Genomic DNA, 17,704 nt, shown 5'->3' with positions numbered 1-17,704 from the left:
GACTAGGCTCAAGGCTGCTCAGTGGCTTCCCTGCAGCTGCCCTGTGCTGAGAACACCATTCCCCTGCCTCCCGGGCCCTGTCTTGGGCACACCGCACATCCTTAAAGAGCCCACAAATGCTGTCCCATTCAGCCAGTTGCTTTTGAATGTGCAGCAGAACCCTGCCCAGCAGCACAGGGAGCGCACGCCGGGGGCTGCCCTCTTGAAAATGCAAACAAACACTCGGCACGGAGCTGTTTTTACACTTTGATTTTAATACATAATTACACAGGTTTTGCATGGATCTCACCGGTGTACTTGGATTGTCTTAAATTAGCTATTTACAACATGAACAGCTACTTCTGACGAGGTTTTTGTTTTACAGGTTGCAGTTACCGAAGACATATCTGTACGTAATTCGCTGTAGAGAAGAGTGGGGGTGGGCACAGGCGTGTGCAGCTGTGTGAGTACATGTAGTCCTTGTGCAGCTCTACTGCGCAGCGACTGGGGTAGATCCCAAAGCCCTGAGGAAATCCCAGAGCAGTTTCTGGATAGCTTCAGGCAATATTTTCCAATTCTTAGATGCCCTCCTCTTTTGAAAGTGTTTTGGGAAGCGGGGAGTCTTGGGCAGCATGCCCTTCCCTCACTTATCATCTGCCTCTTGGGGCCTGTGTTTACCAACAAGCTCAGACTTGCAAGGACTCAGTGTCCATGACCGGGTGCCAGTTACTTAAATTGGGGCCAGATCAACAGCAGCACTCAGGACCCAGTGTACCCTCAAAATGCCAAGCTCTTCCGGTAGCATGGCCCTGTAGCCCTTTGGGCCTCATCTTTGCTACAGAATAGGTCCTCTGGCTCCACATAGCTGATCCCAAGCAAACTCCTTGTGAAGCCAAGGAGCAGGCAGAGGGAGGTGAGGACTGCAGGTGAGCCTGTGACCTGCCAACTCATGTGAAACCACCGAATGCCTTGTCTCCCAGGATTGCCAGTCTCCTGCTTTGGCTTGCTTGAGTAATGGGTACGTCTGCTGGTGGCAGTGCCCTGGAGCACACTTGGCAGAAGGATATTCAGAATATGCACTGCCAGGAGATGTTGAGAGAAGCCAGTGAAGGCAAATGGGGGGGAAAGCAGTTCAGCAAAAATGTCTCCAGTTGTGAGATGCAGGGGAGCAAGGACCGCACAGGAAATGTGTGTGATGGCAGTGGCTGCTGGGAGGCAGAAGGATCCCGCAGGCCCTGAATAATGCTGCTTTGACTGCAAATAAGTCCATGCCAGGATGCTGACCTCTCATCCCAGTCGCTGGGGAAGTCATCCCGAAGGTGAAGGAAGGAGCCAGCCTCCCTCTGAGCTGTGCAGGAAGCAGGGAGGACGCGGTAATGCATGCCCCGGGAGCCTTCTGCTGCTTCCTCGACAAGGACAACGAGGGGCTGCATCTCCTGGGGACACAGGTCCCCCTGCTCCCGTGCTGCAGCTGGGTCCTAGACGGGGACTGGCTCTGCCTCGCAGGCATCTGCCAGTGATGCTATTCTGTGCTTCCCTGCGGACAGAAAGAGCCAGCATCATTCCACTTGCTCCCTGCATTGGCAGAGCCATTTCTCCCTCCATGGGCAGGAGGGCTTAGTGCCAATGGACAAGCACTGGCCTTGGCAGATCCTGGTGATCGGACGTTCGGTGTTGGGGGAGAACAGCCACCCACAGGTGCACAGATGGAGATTTTGCTAGACAGCAAGGGTGACATCCTGTTCCCATCCTGTTCATCTATGTATCTGGATGTCTACATGGGATTTGGGTTGTCTAAGTGCCCAGGCAGCTACTTAAGCACCAGCTGATGCTTTGTTCCCAGCCACTAGCCTGTACACGTAGATGACCATGCCTGACCACACAGTTGCACAATCTGGGCAGCAGCGGGGGCACAGACACAGGCCCTTTGTGGGTGCTTAGTAACCTCAGACACCAAGAAAGAGAATCATCCAAAGGCCATAACTACTGGACTTAGCCTCAGGAAGGCAAAAAGGCTGTGTGTCCCCTTACCCGGGTAGCTGAGTGACCAGAGCATTTACCTGGGGAGCTGGAGACCCTGAATTCTACCCCCCTTTCCAAGAAGGGGTTTGAACTGAGCTGTCTCAGGCTTCCCAGCACACCACAGCCCACACCAGCCATTGCTCGGCCTCCTCCCCAGCACCCCTTTTGGAGCTGAGCCACTAACAGCCATTGGGAAAGGCAGGGGGGACAATGCAAGGATAATCTCGTGCCTCCCTGGGAAGAAGGGCACCAGCTCAAATCCAGTGCCTCTTCCTTCCAAAACAGCAGCTGCCGCACTGAGCTACAGGCCCTCTAGCTTATGCCTTTCTTCCTGGTCCCACATAGCTCCCACAGGCCTCCCCGTCCTGGCTGCCCAGACAGCCACTTCAGAAGAAGAGCTGGAGAGGGGCTGGTAGTGGCTGTTCTGTGGTGTGGGGAGTCCAGTGCTGTGCAGACAAGTTAGGGAGACTCAGGTTCAAACCTCTTCTAGGTTGATGGGGCAGGACCTCCAACTTCCTAGGGGACTGCCCAGCCTAGGCTGTGCAGGAGATGACATGGGAGGGCCCTTCCCTCCTATGCCCAGTCTGGGGGAGACATAGTCCTGCAGGATCACGTAGTCAGGGTCCAAATTCCAGCCGGTGTGCAAATGGCACTGCGGGCATGGTGGGGTGACCACCGTCCCTAATTGAGCAGGACAGTCCTGCCACGGGAACCTTGAGTCCCAGTCCTGGGATGCATGACTCCAGCACAGCACATGTCCCGGACTCACAGCATCGTGCAGAGATTGGGAAATGGTGGGTTTCCCCTTGCAGGCCGGCAGCGTGCAAGGGGCTGCCGGGAGCAGGATGCAGGGGGCGTTATGCATGCTCCTGCACACATGCACATGGCCAGGAATACAACAAGGCAGCATGGAGAACAGCTCCCTGCAGGAAAGTCTATGGGGGACATTACAGGGGACAGAAGGGAGGGCAGATCGAGGCTCCCACTGTGAGAGAGGGAGTGGGGCAGGGGCTGGGGGCACTGCCAAGCCAGGACGGTACATGGGGCTAGGGCAGGGAGTGGGACAGAGCCATGGATGGCTCATCCAGCGGCTGGAGAGCACTGGGGGAGGGTGTATGCCCCCCAGATTCATGCGTGGAGCAGGGGCGGATGTGAGCTTCCTGTCCTGCTGCCCTGCTCCTGGGGGCCCCACACTGGCCGTGCCACCATGGCAAGGCGCCCACTGCCCACCTGGCAGGGACAGCGTAGAGTTGTACCCCTTGGTGCTGCCAGGCGGGCAGGGAACCCACAGCCTGTGTGGGGCTTGTGAGGGAAAGGCAGCAGGGTGGGAGCCCTGGACCCACAACAGGCAGCCCACCCCCGCCCTCACCCCCTTCCCACTCCACTCAGGTCCAGTGGCAGGGAGAGCAAGGAGGCGGCTATGTCCCACCTTCCCCTTTTGAAAAGGTGGTCACTATAGGGCACTGAGACAACAAAATCTGGATTCTTGGATAACCAGGAAAGAACAAAATGGGCCCCCAAGAGACTCCTCTGAAGTGTCTGCTGGCCTCATGCAGGGAATAAGATGCTCCCGGGCCAAGCCAGTAAACCTCGTGGCTGGGTCCTGACCGAGCAGGGCACTGAGTCCTGTGGACAGGTCAGTGCCTGCAAGTGGGCTCTCACCCCCACAAGAACCTTACTTGCAAGCCCCGTGGTGCGGCCGGGCTCAGCCGGCTGGTGGCAGGAGAAAGGTGTTGGGTGGGAACGGAGCAGCAGGCTAGCACTAGTGCGCTGTGGGGATGGGGTTTGGGGCAGAGCTTAAGCAAGGGCTGTGGGGCTGCAGTCCAACCTGGTGGGACAAGGACCCTGAGTGACTGGAGGACGCACGGCCTTATTTATAGGGGACTCTGGCCAGAGTCTGGGTGTAAATGTCAGCCCCAGCCACCAGGAGATCACAGGCTCCTGGCTGTGTCCTGGCCCTCGGGAACCCGACCGGAGCATCCTGAGCAGCCTGGGTGCATCCAGGAGCATGAGTCTTGTCTCCGCTTTCTAAAGAAGAGGTGTGGATGCACAGAGCATAGCTGCATGCTCTGAGGCTCTGGCTGACAGCCGCAGCTGGTTTCTGTGTGGGAGAGCGGCACATACACTGTGCCTCCCTTCCTGCTGTCCGGCATCTGCACCCTGCCCATCGCCGCGGGGGGAGCACAGAGGGGCTGTGCCAGGGTACAGCTGCTGTCCCCGCAGGTGGCTCCTACCTGAGCGCTTCCAAGAGTGGAGGATCCCCATGGTGACCATGGATATGGCGAGGACAGCGAGGGGCAGGGCAATGAGCAGGATGTCCCTGTAGTCATACTTGCTGGCCGCCACACCTGGGGACAAGAGACCCACGTGGTCAGTGCCACAAGGAGCCTGTAAATGCACAGGTGCTGGGGCTGTACAGGGTGGCATGGTCACACCTGGCACTGGCTGGCCCCGCTGCGAAAGCCTCACAGCTCAGCAGGGGAGGTGGGCACAAGGACCTGACCTCTCAGCCTTTCCTTGGCACTGCCAGCTGCCACATACAGATCCAGAGCCCTCCCCTCCCATAGCCCCCCACTGCTGAGCTGGGCCAGTCACTGAGAGGCATGGAAAAGCAGCTGCAGACGGCGCCGAGGAGTCTCTCCCGCCCTCCCTGCAGTGCCAGGAGCCAGCTGGGGCGGCAGGAAGGGCAGGGGAAACTGGAGTTCCTCCCCGAGCAGAGGCAGGCAGGGCTCCTTGTGCAGCGCTTGCGGGCTCTTCCACAGGCTTTCCCCATGACAAGTGAGACTGGTGTTTGCAGATGCCAGCACCACCCCAGGGCACAGGCGGGGTAGCTGCGGGGCTGGACCCTGGTCCTCCTCTGGCATCTCAGTGGACGTCGGTGCAATTCTATTCTACCCTGTTCAAGTCCTGAAACTCCACAAAGTCTCTGATTTTGTAACACCCGGTTGCCTGACCTGCAGAAAGGTGGTGAGGAGGAGGGCCGACCCACCTTGGGTATTAACAGTTTTCCAAGGACTTGAGCAGGGTGGAATCCATGCCACTGAGGAGGGCGCTGGGCCCCGCACACCAGCCAGTGCCCTGCCTCACTACTGGGCTGCAGAGTCTCACACTGCTGGTGTGGGGAAAGCCTGGGCTCTCCCGGAGACACAGTCTTGGGAGGATGCAGCAGGGGAGCACCGGGTGCACAAGCCCCCTCCTGCTACCTGGACGTGCAGCCGGCTTCCACCGCAAGTCCCAGCCCTGCCCAGGGATCCCCCGGGTGCAGAGGGGCACACCAAGCTTATGGCTGCCACGTACCTTCTTCCTTGTGGCAGTGCTTCCATGGGACGATGGTCACAGAGACTTGACTGACAGCGTTGACTGCAGTGCAGGTGTAGCAGGCCGTCCTGTCCCCAGGACCCAGCTGGACCCGCAGGACCTGGCCAGCCTCGAAGAACGAGTGGGTGCCTGCATGGAGGTGCGCCCCCTCCGCACGCCTCCAGCTGTAGGTCACATTGGTGCCCTTTGAGGCACCGCAGGTCAGAAACACCTCGCAGGCCCCAGCAGAGCTGTTCTGGCCCGTCGATGTGAACACCTGCACGGCCAGCTGGGACACCACCTCTGCACAGGGGGTGGGGGGATAGTGGGAGTCAGAGCCAGGAATCTCCCACTGGCCAGGCTGAGCCCACACCCATGCCCACACCCACACCCACATGCACACCAGGGGGGCCACAGCAGTCCCAACACGCCCCATAGGGATGAACACTTATGCATGCTCACATGCTGGATTCATGCCCCAAGTTCAGTGCAGTGTGGGGCAGGGGGTGCTGTGCCCTGCTGGGCATGGCTTCCAGCTTTGGCCTTGAAACCCTGAATCTGGGGGGGAGGAGAAGCGGGCGGGGGTTGAGCAGGGCTGGGACAAGTCACAGAGGCATCTGTGTCCTCTCTCCATGTCACCGGGACTCCCAGCCACTTGGGGCCATCAGAAGGCCCATTGAGGGAGGATGCAGGAGCCTCGGGACAGGAGAAATGAAGGCTACAAGGAAGTCATGGCCCCAGGTTCCCCGATGCTCCCCAAGTGCAGGCTTGTAAGTGGGATTATTTCCTGGCGACAGCAGGGTGGGCTCAGCCCATGCCTGGGGGTGTCCCCATGTGAGGCCATGGCACTGGCAGTCACCTCTGTGCATCAGAAGTGCTGTGTGCCCCTGGGGGGATGCTGGCAGCCTGGGCAGGGCCCAGTGCTGGGTGCTTGGGTTCTCCCTCTCGCTGCAAACAACCCAGTGGGTGATGCCATCGCTGCCATCTCTGCAGCAGAGCTCAGGACAGGCCCCCACTCTGGGCCACAGCTTCTTCACCCTCCCAACATCAGCTCATGTCAGAGGCCCCCCCGCAGGACACCTCTGCCCCTGGGCGCTGCCCCCTGCCAGTCACACTCGGGCTGGCTCACGCTGCCCAGGTGAGCTCAGCTCAGGTCACTGGAATTTGACCTCCAGGATCAGTGTTGTGATGTCAAATACCCAGCGCTGTCTGTCTTGCAACTGCAGAAGCTAAGCTGGGGCCATGTACTGGGCAAGGAGCCTGGGAGATGGGGCCTGCCTTGGCACCAACGCAGACACCGGGAAGATGAAGCTGGGCATCAGCAGTGAGCACGACCCGAGTCCCAGCCCTCTGCCCCCAACAGGGCATAAGTGCCACGGTACCGTAGACAGCAAGGTGAAGGGTGCGTGTCTCAATATGCCCCCTCGTGTTCACCAGCAGGGCGGAGAAGGTCCCATTGTCTCCCAGTTCAACTTGTCCAATCTCCAGGGTGAGGTTCTTGTGGAGCCGGCTCCGGCCGTGGAAACGGGACTGGTACAGGGTCTCAGACGAGCCCCGGAAGAAGGTGGCCACCAGCTCTTCCTTGGGAGACAGGTACCTCCAGATGGCGTCCCTGACCTGGAAGCCCGGCGGCACGTTCACGTGCAGCAGCACCGGTTTCCCCACGATGCCTGTCACCTGCACGGAGCCGTGGGCTGCAGCCAGCAGGGCTAGGATGAGGAAACAAGAAGATCTTTTCATGACAGGCTGCAGGGTAGGGGGGGACTGGCTCAGAAGCAGTGTCTCCAGCAACTCTCCTCTCCCCAGATCCACAGCTCCTCCATGAACTATGATGGATGACTGTCCTGGACACCCACACCATCTCCCTGTGGGGGCTTCTCCCTGGTCTCAGGGCCCTTCCCATCCCTTCTTAAGGGATGAGCAGCTCATAGAGTAATGTCAGCAGACCTGAAGAAGGCGCTGGAGTCGAAAGCACATTCAAACCTGCCCCAGCCGTGCAGCTAGTCCAATAAACGCTGTTGCCCACAAAGATCCTTATGACTCAGAAAACACATTTTAAAGCCTGCTTCGCTCCCCAGCCCATTCTTAACCTTTTGGGCACTTTCCATCACCGGGGACCTAAGAAGGACACGCACACACTTGCAGGTCTCTTTGAAGATGACCCCTCTGGCACTTGGCAGCAGCTGTGATTGCAGAGGAACCAGAAAAGCAGCCCTTGCTTGGCTTCTCACACGCTGTGGGTCACAGCACTACCACAAACCATGCCGCGCTTGAGCTTTTTCCTCACCGATCCTCTTAAAGCTAAAATGTCATAAATCCTGCTAAAGACAAATTCCAGTCTCCCCAGAGGGACAGAATTTGGCATCGTACTTTGAATCCTAGCCAGAAGCTTCTTCCCCAGATCCTAACCCCAGGTACAAACTCACTGTGAAATAAGACCCGTTCCCAGTTTCCCATTGAAGCTCCACCCCATCCCACTCAGCCATTCTGCTAGTTTGCCCTCCCTGAACCTCCATGCTTCTCTGCCCTGTCTCTCCGTTGCTGCCCAGGACAGGAACTCAGAGATCCACTCCCCAAAAGCGTCTGGAGAGAGGGGACTTCCTTCAGCAGCACCCGCACCATGCAGTTTGCAAACATTTGTGTGAGCAGAGTCCTATTGCTGAGACCATTCCCAGACAGGGAAAGGGGAAGACAACCCCAGGACCCTGTACAAGCCTGTGAGTTGGCCCATCCTGCTCTGTTCCTTGGGCACACTGGTCCCGGCAGCGGGGGGCTGCCTGCCTCCCAGCAGGCCCCTGCGTGGGGTGACTAAGCCTCTCCCCTGTGGGGAGCATGATGTTGGCGTGTTACCAGCATAACACACGTGTCCTATGCTAGCAGGAGGCACGGCAGGTCAAAGCAACACACCTTGCACACACAGCCAGGAGCTCACAGACACCCAGGTGAGCCTGTACACACTGACTGGCCAGGGCACACTTGCCGAGGGGTGTATGTAGCCCCGCAGAGCACACCCAGCTGCCCTTGCCCCACTCCACTTGGTCCCAGCGGTGGTCAGCACCTAGTCCCCACACGTGCCAGCTGCAGGGCTGGCGTGCACTCACACACATCCAGGTGGGGCATTTTCCTGCAGTGGCGGCGGGTGAGTCACCGCCGCTCTCCCCGGTCACTGGTTGCGGTGTGGTCGCAAGCGCAGTGGCTGACTCAGGAGCTGGGCCTGGCTGAGCCGGGGCAGTTACTGCTCTCAGCCGTGCCTGCGCCGGGGGCTCCGAGTGCAGATCCCGGGGCAGGGCAAGGCGATGCCAGTGCTTACCTTGGTAAAGCAGCAGGGTCAGCAGGAGCCACGCTGCCATCTCGCTGGTCCCAAGCTGCCTGCTGCGCAGCAAGAGGAGAAACTGCAACGTCCTGCTGGCCGTGGGATGGCCGGGCTTTCCCACAGGAAATCCCCTCTTCTTGGCCGGAGGGAATCTGGAGGCGTCGCTCAGCTTGCTGCAGAAAGCAGAAGTGAGCTGCTGCCTTCCAGCCAGGGTTTTCAGGAACAGCAGGCCAGATGTGGGAAGCTGAGCTCACCCCCAGCACCAGGGCAGGGCTGAGGGCAGGGTGTGCTGTACAGGCATCAGCCACACTGCCCCGTGGACCCCTGTGCAGCCCATGCTGGGTCCAGGGGCAAAGGAAGGAGCCCACCACGCAGCCGGTGCTCTGAGCTAGGACCCTCCTCTACTCCAGCCAGCTCCAGGTCCTGTACTGCCCTCTGCCCCAGCCAGGCACCTTCCAGCCCTGTACAGCCCTGTATTAAGCACCATGACTAGCACGAGTCTCTGTCTCTTCTGCCCTCTCCGCGGGGCTGAGTGAGGTGGTCACTGCTGGCTAAGGTTTTGGGGGAGCTGCTTCTAAGTGTCCCCCATGTTCTAGGTTTATAATGGGGAACAGAGGCTCCAAGTTGGGCTCTGGGCTGAGCACCTGGCACTGGCACTGAAAGTAGGATGGTCTGGATATAGCCCTGGGTGTTGTCTTGCCCTGGGGGAAGCTCTGTCTCCTGGCAGTGGAAAGTCCCACGGGGCCGGGGTAGCAGGGGTGTTGACCACCACCTGCCTGCTGGAGCCCAAGGCTGTTCGGATACCTCAGGTCCAGGTCTGACTGGGAAGACACGGCCCGGCCCTGCAACCTGGCGCCCCGAGCGTGCTCTCGGCAGCCCAAACCGTGCCCTCCCACCCTGGCTGGAGCTCACAGCTCTGTGCACTGCTGCCTTCACCCCTGCACACGCCTGCCCAGTGCTAGCGGAGGGATGTGGGGGTGCGAGGGCGGCTCTTGGGGCACTCTGGAGCCAGCTGTGGTTACTGCCACCACTAACGAGAGAGCATGGCACCCTGGACTGGGTTTGAGCAGCCACCAGGCATGGGGTGTCCATACAAATGTTGTATGCCAGTGGTGATCAATCTTTTGACCCTATGGGCCAAATGAGTTGCCTGGGACCAGTCCACAGGCTGGATGGGGCCCTGGGGTTCAACACCTCCCCTTCCCACCTCCCACATGCTGGCTTTGAGCACCTGGCACCAGCTCCTCTTGGCCCCTGTCCACCATTGCTCCCCCGCCCCGACTGGATGACGTGGGTCAGGGGTTGAGCCCCCTTGCTGTATGTTGTCATGCCCCGGCAGCTAAAGCTGCTTCTGTTTGCTTGGCTCCTTGATTTTTGCTAACAGCACTGGGGCAGCACACCCCTGCCCATGCCAAATTCCTGGAAATCACCCGCTGAACCCCGTTGGTGGCTGAGAGTGCATGCAGTTCTGGGAGCCATCTGCAGTCGTGTTCAGGATTGCACAACGAGCATTGCCTCAAACATCGTTAGTCATTTCTAAGAAGGCTCGGTCATTCCATCACAGAGGGAAGTTGTTGTCTGGGGTTATCAGCGTTGGCATTGCCGCTGTCCTTGTCTGGTGTTATTGATGTGTTGTCGGTGTTGGCATCTCAGGAACTCCAGTGCCAGCAAGTCACAGCCAGAAGATCTGAACACCAATTGTGTCTTAAAAAACGACCACAAGCTCCTTTCGGTGGCAATTAAGAAAATGAACTAGGGGAGCTAGTTCGGTGGCAATAACAAATCCAGGACATAGAACAGGTGCAAAAAAAAACCTGGCCAATCTCCAGGGTGAGGTTCTTGTGGAGCCGGCTCCGGCCGTGGAAACGGGACTGGTACGGGGTCTCAGATGAGCCCCAGAAGAAGGTGGCCACCAGCTCTTCCTTGGGGGACAGGTACCCCAGAAGAAGGTGGCCAACTCCTTGGTGGGCCATCCAGATGTGCCCCTAGCTGCCAGTAGTCAGAGCAGTAAGTGTGGTACCGAAGCATAGGAATACAAGGAGTGGGAATCGAAACATGCTGTTATCATATCACCAACACCAGAATACTAAATTGCAAAACCAGATTGTAAAGGAACTGACTTTAGCTATAAAAAGGGCTGTAGTAACCAGTGAGACTCACTTTACCTCATGCTAATACTAGAATGATAGAATATAGGATTATGAACCAAGGCAAACCAATGCAGAAATTAGCAGTGACTGAAATACCACTTGAGATGCATGAAAAACACAACTGAGGCAGTAACACCTGTAAAAACTTTGGGTTTCTTACTTTGGGGCTTTATACATGGTCTAATACTCATACATTTAGGTTTTAGTGGTATTGTGTACCAGTATAATCAGTACATTAAAATCTGTTATAATTGTAGAGCAGGGGCGGGCAATTATTTTGGGCGGAGGGCTGCTTACTGAGTTTTGGCAAGCCATCAAGGGCTGCATGACAGGCAGCCAGGGGCACATAACTATTAATTTGCTAAAATTTTTAAGGGCCCCGTGGGTCAGATAGCATGGCCTGGTGGGTCGCATTTTGTTGGCCCGGTCGGCCTGGTCGGCCACATTTTGTCCACCGCTGGTATAGCTGGCTTGTTATCATTGCATAAATGAAGTATTCCAAGCAGACAAGGTTCCTTGGGTGAATTTGATATCTTTTATTAGACCAAACCAGCAGGCCACTCCTCTCAACTTCTAATGATGCTCCTGGCATGAAATGACTAATTGGAAGTAATAACAAATAACCAGAAGATTCAGAGGCACGAACCGGGTCAGCGAGGATCCCACACCCAGGAAGGCGTGCTCTGGCCATGTGGCCTGAGCCCTGCCTGGAGAGCCTCTCCCTGGGGGATTCACACAGGAGAGCCATTATTCCTCCCCACTGTTGCGCACAGGGGCTGTGGCTGAATGGGTGCACTGCTCAGCAAGACGCCCGGTTTCAGTGTCTGGACTCCCTCCATCTTTAATGGAAATGTTGTTTTTCCACCTTCCGTTCTTCCAACAGCTGTTCCCAGCCTCTACATCAGTGATGCTTACCCATTTTCCACTCAAGGCCCACCTTGGAAAATGCCAGCTCTTCGCTTTCACTTATTCCTTGACTATGGAAAAAACACTGGAGCAATTCTTTTGTTGCAGAGAACTCAGAAAACCCCCGGCCAGTCAAGATGTTCTGACACCCTGGTTCTTACTGGAGATCTGGGCTATCTCATGAACCATGTGTAGCTGTTGGTACCTCTAACAGGGCTGATATTGTGTGGCACCTTGCAGCATCCTTAAAAGGATCTCATGGCACCCCAGGCCCCAGAGCACCCTGGGTGAGAACTACTGCTCGAGATCCTGGGGTGCGCGTGCTGCCAGGTTAAAGAGCACCTGATAAGCAGATATAGAGGCCCAGGCAAATGCCTCATCTGGGAGGCTGGCTCCTCCTCTAGGAGCTACAGCCAGAGCAGATATAAATATTTCTGCTGGTTCCTCTTCTGAAACCAGATAACAAATTCTGCAGCAAAATTGCTGAGCTGACAACGGGCAGGAGATGCAGGAGGAAGCAAGTGGCCAGCAGGCACTTCTGCATGGCTGCTCTACCCAGTACCCAAGGGGCACCCAGCTGCACTTGGGCAGGCCGTACTAGGGTCCTTCCACGTACACCACGTGCTACCTGTATCCTGGCAGGTCTGCCTGCTCGATGCGGTGAATGACAGGGTTGGGAAGAACGTCACTGCGTGCCCAGGAGTCTGAGTGTGCCCTGCGTGTCATGCTGCAGCTGTGCTTTGTCCTTTCTATTAAACACCACGTGATGTCTGTATTTAGCTTTTATTAGCTAATTATTTTGCTTACGTGCTTCTATTCTTGTCAGCTGTTTGATGGCAACGTGGCACCGATGCTGTGGGCTTTGTGTACGCCGTGTGTAATTACTAGCAGCAGTGGTCAATTGCTGCAAAGCCTTGCCGAGGGCTCTCGTCCTGCCCTGAATATCCCAGGGGATGATGCCAGCTTGAACTTCCTGGCACGGCTGGCACCCAGGTCTCAGAGGTGGCCTGCTTTAGGCCAAGCCTTGTGGGCCACTTCACCCCCTGCTGCTGCTGTCCCTGGCAGACCCGTGGGGGGACGTTGCTATTCTGGGGCACGTGTCATGCACTGAGGACACCAGTTCTCTGGAGAAAGGCAGAGGGATACATGGGGCTGGCTTGAAATGCTGGCAGGGTGCCCTTGCCCAGAGGAAGTGGGTGCAGGCAGCCGGGGCTCCCATTCCTTAGGCTGTGAATACAGATGGGACTGTCCCAGGCCTGGGGCTGCAGGGACCGTGTCGATGGGTGCCAGGTGGAGGAGGCGTAGCAACATTGCAGGGAGGTAGCCAAGAAAGCAGGGACATGGGGCTAAACGTGTCAGAAGGAGGCAGCCGCTATCCTGGGGGTACGGGGCAGAGTCAAGTGCTCCCCTCTTTGCGTGGTGGCTGCTGCAGCAGCACGAGCTCCCTCAGCGCTGCCGTTTCGGTGCCGCTCTGAACCGGAGCCTGGCACCAGTGTCCTGCTCCCCTCCCAAGCAAGGCTGCGGGCATTCGGTGTGTGAACCCCACCCCAGTCACGGACTGAGCTGCACCCAGCTGGAGGGGCTGTGCACGTCGTGGACAGGGAACCTTCCTGGTGGCAACAGAGCCACCCCGGCCACTGAGCAGAGGTTTGAGGACCTACATTTGGGGCTTAGGTGCCTAATGCAACCCTGAGGCCCCTCAGCTGCCAGGTGGTGCCTCCCCACTCACACGCCAGGTGTTTATTTTGCAGAGAGGCACCTGCTGGCAGCCACCGTCTTGCATCTTTTTGGATAAAAGATTGTAGCAGTGCCCCTCCTGACACCCTTTGGTGAAAGGGTGTTTTTGGCCTTCTTTGGAGGCATTGAGGGTCAGCTTCAGCCAAGCTGGGGGACCTGACTGCAGCGTGCCAATGCCCCTGGCTTGTTATGCCTCCCTTCAATGCCAAGGCCTGGCTCTCAGCATACCAGGGGCTGATTGGCACGTGAAGGCCTGTTGGACAGCCCTTGGGCTCAGGCCCTAACACTTCATGTCTCTGGTGCCTGGTTAGAGGGTCTTACCTCTCTGCTCTGGGTCAGACCAGTTGTCATAGTTGGGGTCAGGAAGGCATTTACCCTGTGGTCAGACTGGTGCAGACTGTGGGGGATTTGTAGCGGAGGCACGGCCCTCCTCCTTGGACCTCTCCTGTGCATTTTAACAACCTTTGCCATGGCGGGACATTGACATCCCTTGCCTCTAGCTTCACCCGTGGCTGGATGCTTTGGGCCAATGTGCCTTGTGGCTGTGTGACAGGGGCAATTGTGTTGGTCTAGTAATAGGTTAGACAAGGATTTCTATGGGGTGGTTTGGTGGTGATGATCCTGCCTCAAGTGGGGGTTTGGACTAGATGTGACCTCCAGAGGCCCCTGCCAGCCCAGATGGGCTGTGATTGTGTGAACACAAGCTGGGGGGAGAGTCCCGCGGTGTCAAGGATTTCCCAGAGGACTTTAACAGGCCTGGCAGAGGCAAAGGGAAGAGCCAGAGCAGATCTTGGAGATGGTGTTCCTGTTTCTAGCACAACTCGGGAAGAGCACGTGAAGGCCTTGTATATGCGCAGAAATGACTAGAGGATGCAGAAGTGAAACCATAAGAGGGGCACATCAGAGGAACAAAACAGAGGGACATTTGGTGGGGGGTGTGAAATTTGCCCAGGTCCTGGACCCCCAGCCTCAGAGAGAACAAGCCCTGGTGAATTAAAGATCCCACAGTCAGGCAGTGTTTTGGGGATCCTGCAATAATTGTAGGCAGCAGGGTCCAGACTGTGCCAAGACCTCTCAGTAAACTTCAAAGGGTGCATAGGGAGTGGAGCTGGGAAATGCACAGGATCAGCCCAGCCATGAGCTAAAGACTAAACTGTGTCAAGCTGCTTCTTAATTGACCTTCAAAGAGGTGGAAGGTTTAATTTTGTGGTTGCCTGGGCAGGGCAGAGCATGAGTGTTGGCTTCTAGCAAGAAGTGGGACTCGTGGTGTAACTAATGGAAATGAAAAATGAAGCACGGTAGAAACATTCAAAATCCTCAGCGCTTTGCTGGGGTTCACCCACTCAGTTCGTGCTGTCGGTGGGGAAGTGGTTGTCATCGCGTGTAACCATTGTTCTCGGAAATCCTATAAAAGGCGGAGAGCAAAGGGCCAAGTGTTGGCCTGATCTCCTGCACTCAGGCGAGGGAAGGGAAAGGGCAGGTTCAAGACAAGCAATCGTGGAGGGCAAAAGGGGCAACTCAGTTTATCAGTGCCTGGACTCTGAGGTCAAGGAAATCCTCAAGGAAAAGGTGCTGTTATTTTTCTCCAGGTTTTGCAATACAACGCTGTGGCAGGAGACGCCTGTGCAGCCTGCCCTAGCGTGTGCACACCCCAAGCAAGGGTGACTGATTGGTCACTTTGCCTGGGTGAGGCTGGCATGGGGTTGCTCCTTCCTACTGGATAGATATCCATTCCTGGGGGCCCAACAGGCCGATTGGACTTGGCACCAAGTGGAAGCTGCTGGCAGTAAAGACCAAAAGTGGCAAGCCGCGTGGTCTGGTGACAGCAGCCTCCTGGCTGGAGCTGGTGCTGCGACATGATATGGAGAGTTTCTCCCTGCGCGAGGCCTAAAGCGCTTTCCTGACCTGCCAGCCTGGTATGAGGGTATGCAACTACCTGCAGAGCTGTGTCACATGCCACATGCCCCAGCTGACAAACCTTCCACAAAGGCCTTCATGCCACCTCGGAAAAGGCTGCCTGCCTTGGGCAGACCTGCGGCAGGGGGGGAGCTTGGATCCAGGGAGACAGACACCCGCTAACCTGGACTTGGAGCCAACAGCTGGGGAGCTCTGCAGCCCCTTGGCACGGTCTCGCTAAATGAAATCCTTCTGTGGGGGGAGTTGCCTGGGGAAGTGAGGTGCGTGGCTTGATCCCAGCTGTGCAATGCAGCTGGCCCTAACAAGGAGCGGCACATCTGCCTGTCACCCCAGCCCCATGATGGGGAGTGGGACACGCTAAGGACAGTATGAGGATTTTAGGGATTAACATTAGGATTAGGGTTTGCTGAAAGGTAGTGGTGAGGGTTAGCCTTTAGGATTAGGGGTAGGATCAAGCTGTTGCCGGGGTTATGCTGAGGGTTTGGAGTTAGCATTGGGCTGCAGGTTAAATTTAGGATTTGTGCTAGGTGTTCAGTTTGGGTGAGGTTCAGGGACAGGGCTCGAGCAGTGGTACTCAAGCTTTCTGCTCTGCAAGTCGGATGGGCTGTGCTCAATTCATCCGTAGGCCAGATCCAGCATGTGGGGCAGGCGTGGCAGGCCCCAATCCAGCCATATGGAGGGGTAGGGGGGGCAGCTGGGGCCCAATCCAGCTGCGCAGGGGGAGGGAGGCATGGCCTGACCCCAACTGGGCTGTACGGGGGGAAGCGCATATGGCCCAGCCCTGACCTGGCCATGCAGGACTTGGGGATTTGGCAGAGGGGAAGGAACGGGAGTACTAACACCCCCACCCCCACCACATTTCCCAACCCACGAGAAGCCCCGTGGGCCGGATGCTATGGCTCCATGGGCTGGATCTGAGCTGCAGGCCGGTGTGGGTCACCCCTGGATCAGGGCTCAGCTCAGTCGATGGGATCTGAGATGAATGCTGTGCTAGGACAGGATCAGAATTGTGGATCAGGATTGTGGGCTGCTTTTGGTTTGGGGGAGAAATGGGAGCAGGGTTCAGCTGCCTGGTTTCTTTGTCTTGATTCCCTGAACCAGTTCTGATGACTGTGGTCACCCTGAACCCTTCAGCATTTACTAGGGAGGGGGCAGTCCTAGGAGACCAAAAATGGGCTGGGGCTCCAGGTCCCACAGCTCCTATTTTCAGCCTGTTCCTGGGAGATTGCAGCCTGTCACCTGCTGTCAGATGATGGGTTGGATATAGGGCAGGGAGCACTGCAGCCCACTTTTACGTGGGCAAACTTGGAAATAGGCAAGAGAAACAAAGCAGGAGTTATCCTGTGACATGCAACCAGCCTGGGTAAGTCATCCAGGGCAGAGCTTTCATGCTCAGGTCTCACCAAAATGGGTCATCTTAGTGCAGGGGTGACTGTTGAGTCAAAGACGCACGACACGCCAAGGTGAATGCATTTCGGTTTATTCCCACGTTTGATAAAAAGCTAATAATTGTACCGAGATGATCTTCCTATATCAAGAGCAATGTCAATGCTAATCCCTGGAGCCAATCCATAACCAATGCATTCGAAGTGGAGGTTTGGCTGGAGGGTTTTGTGAGAGCGGCTTGTGATCATGATTTTTCCGAACAACCGCAGAACACCGAGCAAAATCGACGATAAAGAAAGGAAGAGCAGGCCTGGTGCGGCAGTGTCCATGGGCAGGACGAAGGGCAGGGATGTTTTAGAAAGCAGCCCACGCTTACTCCAGCAAAAGGTAACACATGTGGACTTAGCCCAACACAGGAGGTCTGTTGTTGTAAACCATGTGCTGCACTGGGCTAAAATCCTATTCCTCTGGCTCCTCTCTGTCTCGGGCCAGCTGCACTGTGTGGCAACAGCGTGTAAAGCTTGGCTCAGCTCAGCAGAGGGGGCCTCATCAGCCCAGACCTGCCAGGTGGCATCCTGGACCCAGAAACATGCCAGGGTGTGGGGCAGCCACTGCTGTGGGCACCTGTCAGCTGCAAGCTGCTGTCTGGGACAGATCAGCCACCCCGGGTCCCACTAACAGCCCAAAGCGAGCTACCCCAATCCCTACAGCTGCCCCCCCAGCCTGTTTGTTGGAGGCAGGGAGAGCAGTGGATTCACGGCTCAGCATCAAGCCGCAGGAGCTGCTCCTCCCTCCCCAGCAACAGCAGTTGCTTGACAATGGGAAGCTCCAGCCGCTCTCTGCAGAGACCTGGAGAAGCCCTGGTTGCTTGTCCCGCGTGGTCGCCTGGTGCTGCTCGATGATGCTCCGTGTCATGTGCTGCCCCCAGCACCTCCTCACCAGCCTCCCTGGTGTCGATGTCCATGTGCTGGTTGGGCCAGGGTCGTGCCATGATGGG

General features: G+C 57.0%; 1 protein-coding gene across 1 annotated transcript; it reads right to left on the bottom strand.

Moving 5' to 3' along the window:
* Positions 1-241: 241 nt before the first annotated feature.
* SLAMF8 (SLAM family member 8) lies at positions 242-8,756 on the bottom strand. The gene is made up of 5 exons (XM_006029584.3): positions 8,609-8,756; positions 6,681-7,007; positions 5,299-5,601; positions 4,236-4,349; positions 242-1,516 (listed from the first exon to the last, which is right to left on the bottom strand). Exons 1-5 carry the CDS (start codon positions 8,646-8,648, stop codon positions 1,458-1,460), a joined length of 843 nt encoding a protein of 280 aa, XP_006029646.1. The 5' UTR covers positions 8,649-8,756; the 3' UTR covers positions 242-1,457.
* Between the last annotated feature and the right edge of the window lie 8,948 nt (positions 8,757-17,704).

Source organism: Alligator sinensis, unplaced genomic scaffold (genome assembly GCF_000455745.1).
Source record: "Alligator sinensis unplaced genomic scaffold, ASM45574v1 scaffold553_1, whole genome shotgun sequence".
Classification (NCBI taxonomy): Eukaryota; Metazoa; Chordata; order Crocodylia; family Alligatoridae; genus Alligator; species Alligator sinensis.
Note: the sequence above shows the minus strand (reverse complement) of the source record. Positions and strands in the feature narration are given on the sequence as shown.

Coding starts and splice junctions, on each gene's coding strand:
- SLAMF8 (XM_006029584.3), bottom strand. CDS start 8,648: ATGGCAGCGTGGCTCCTGCTGACCCTGCTGCTTTACCAAG. Junction 7,008..8,608: donor GACCCTGCTGCTTTACCAAG/GTAAGCACTGGC, acceptor TCCTCATCCTAG/CCCTGCTGGCTGCAGCCCAC. Junction 5,602..6,680: donor CCTTCACCTTGCTGTCTACG/GTACCGTGGCAC, acceptor CCCCCTGTGCAG/AGGTGGTGTCCCAGCTGGCC.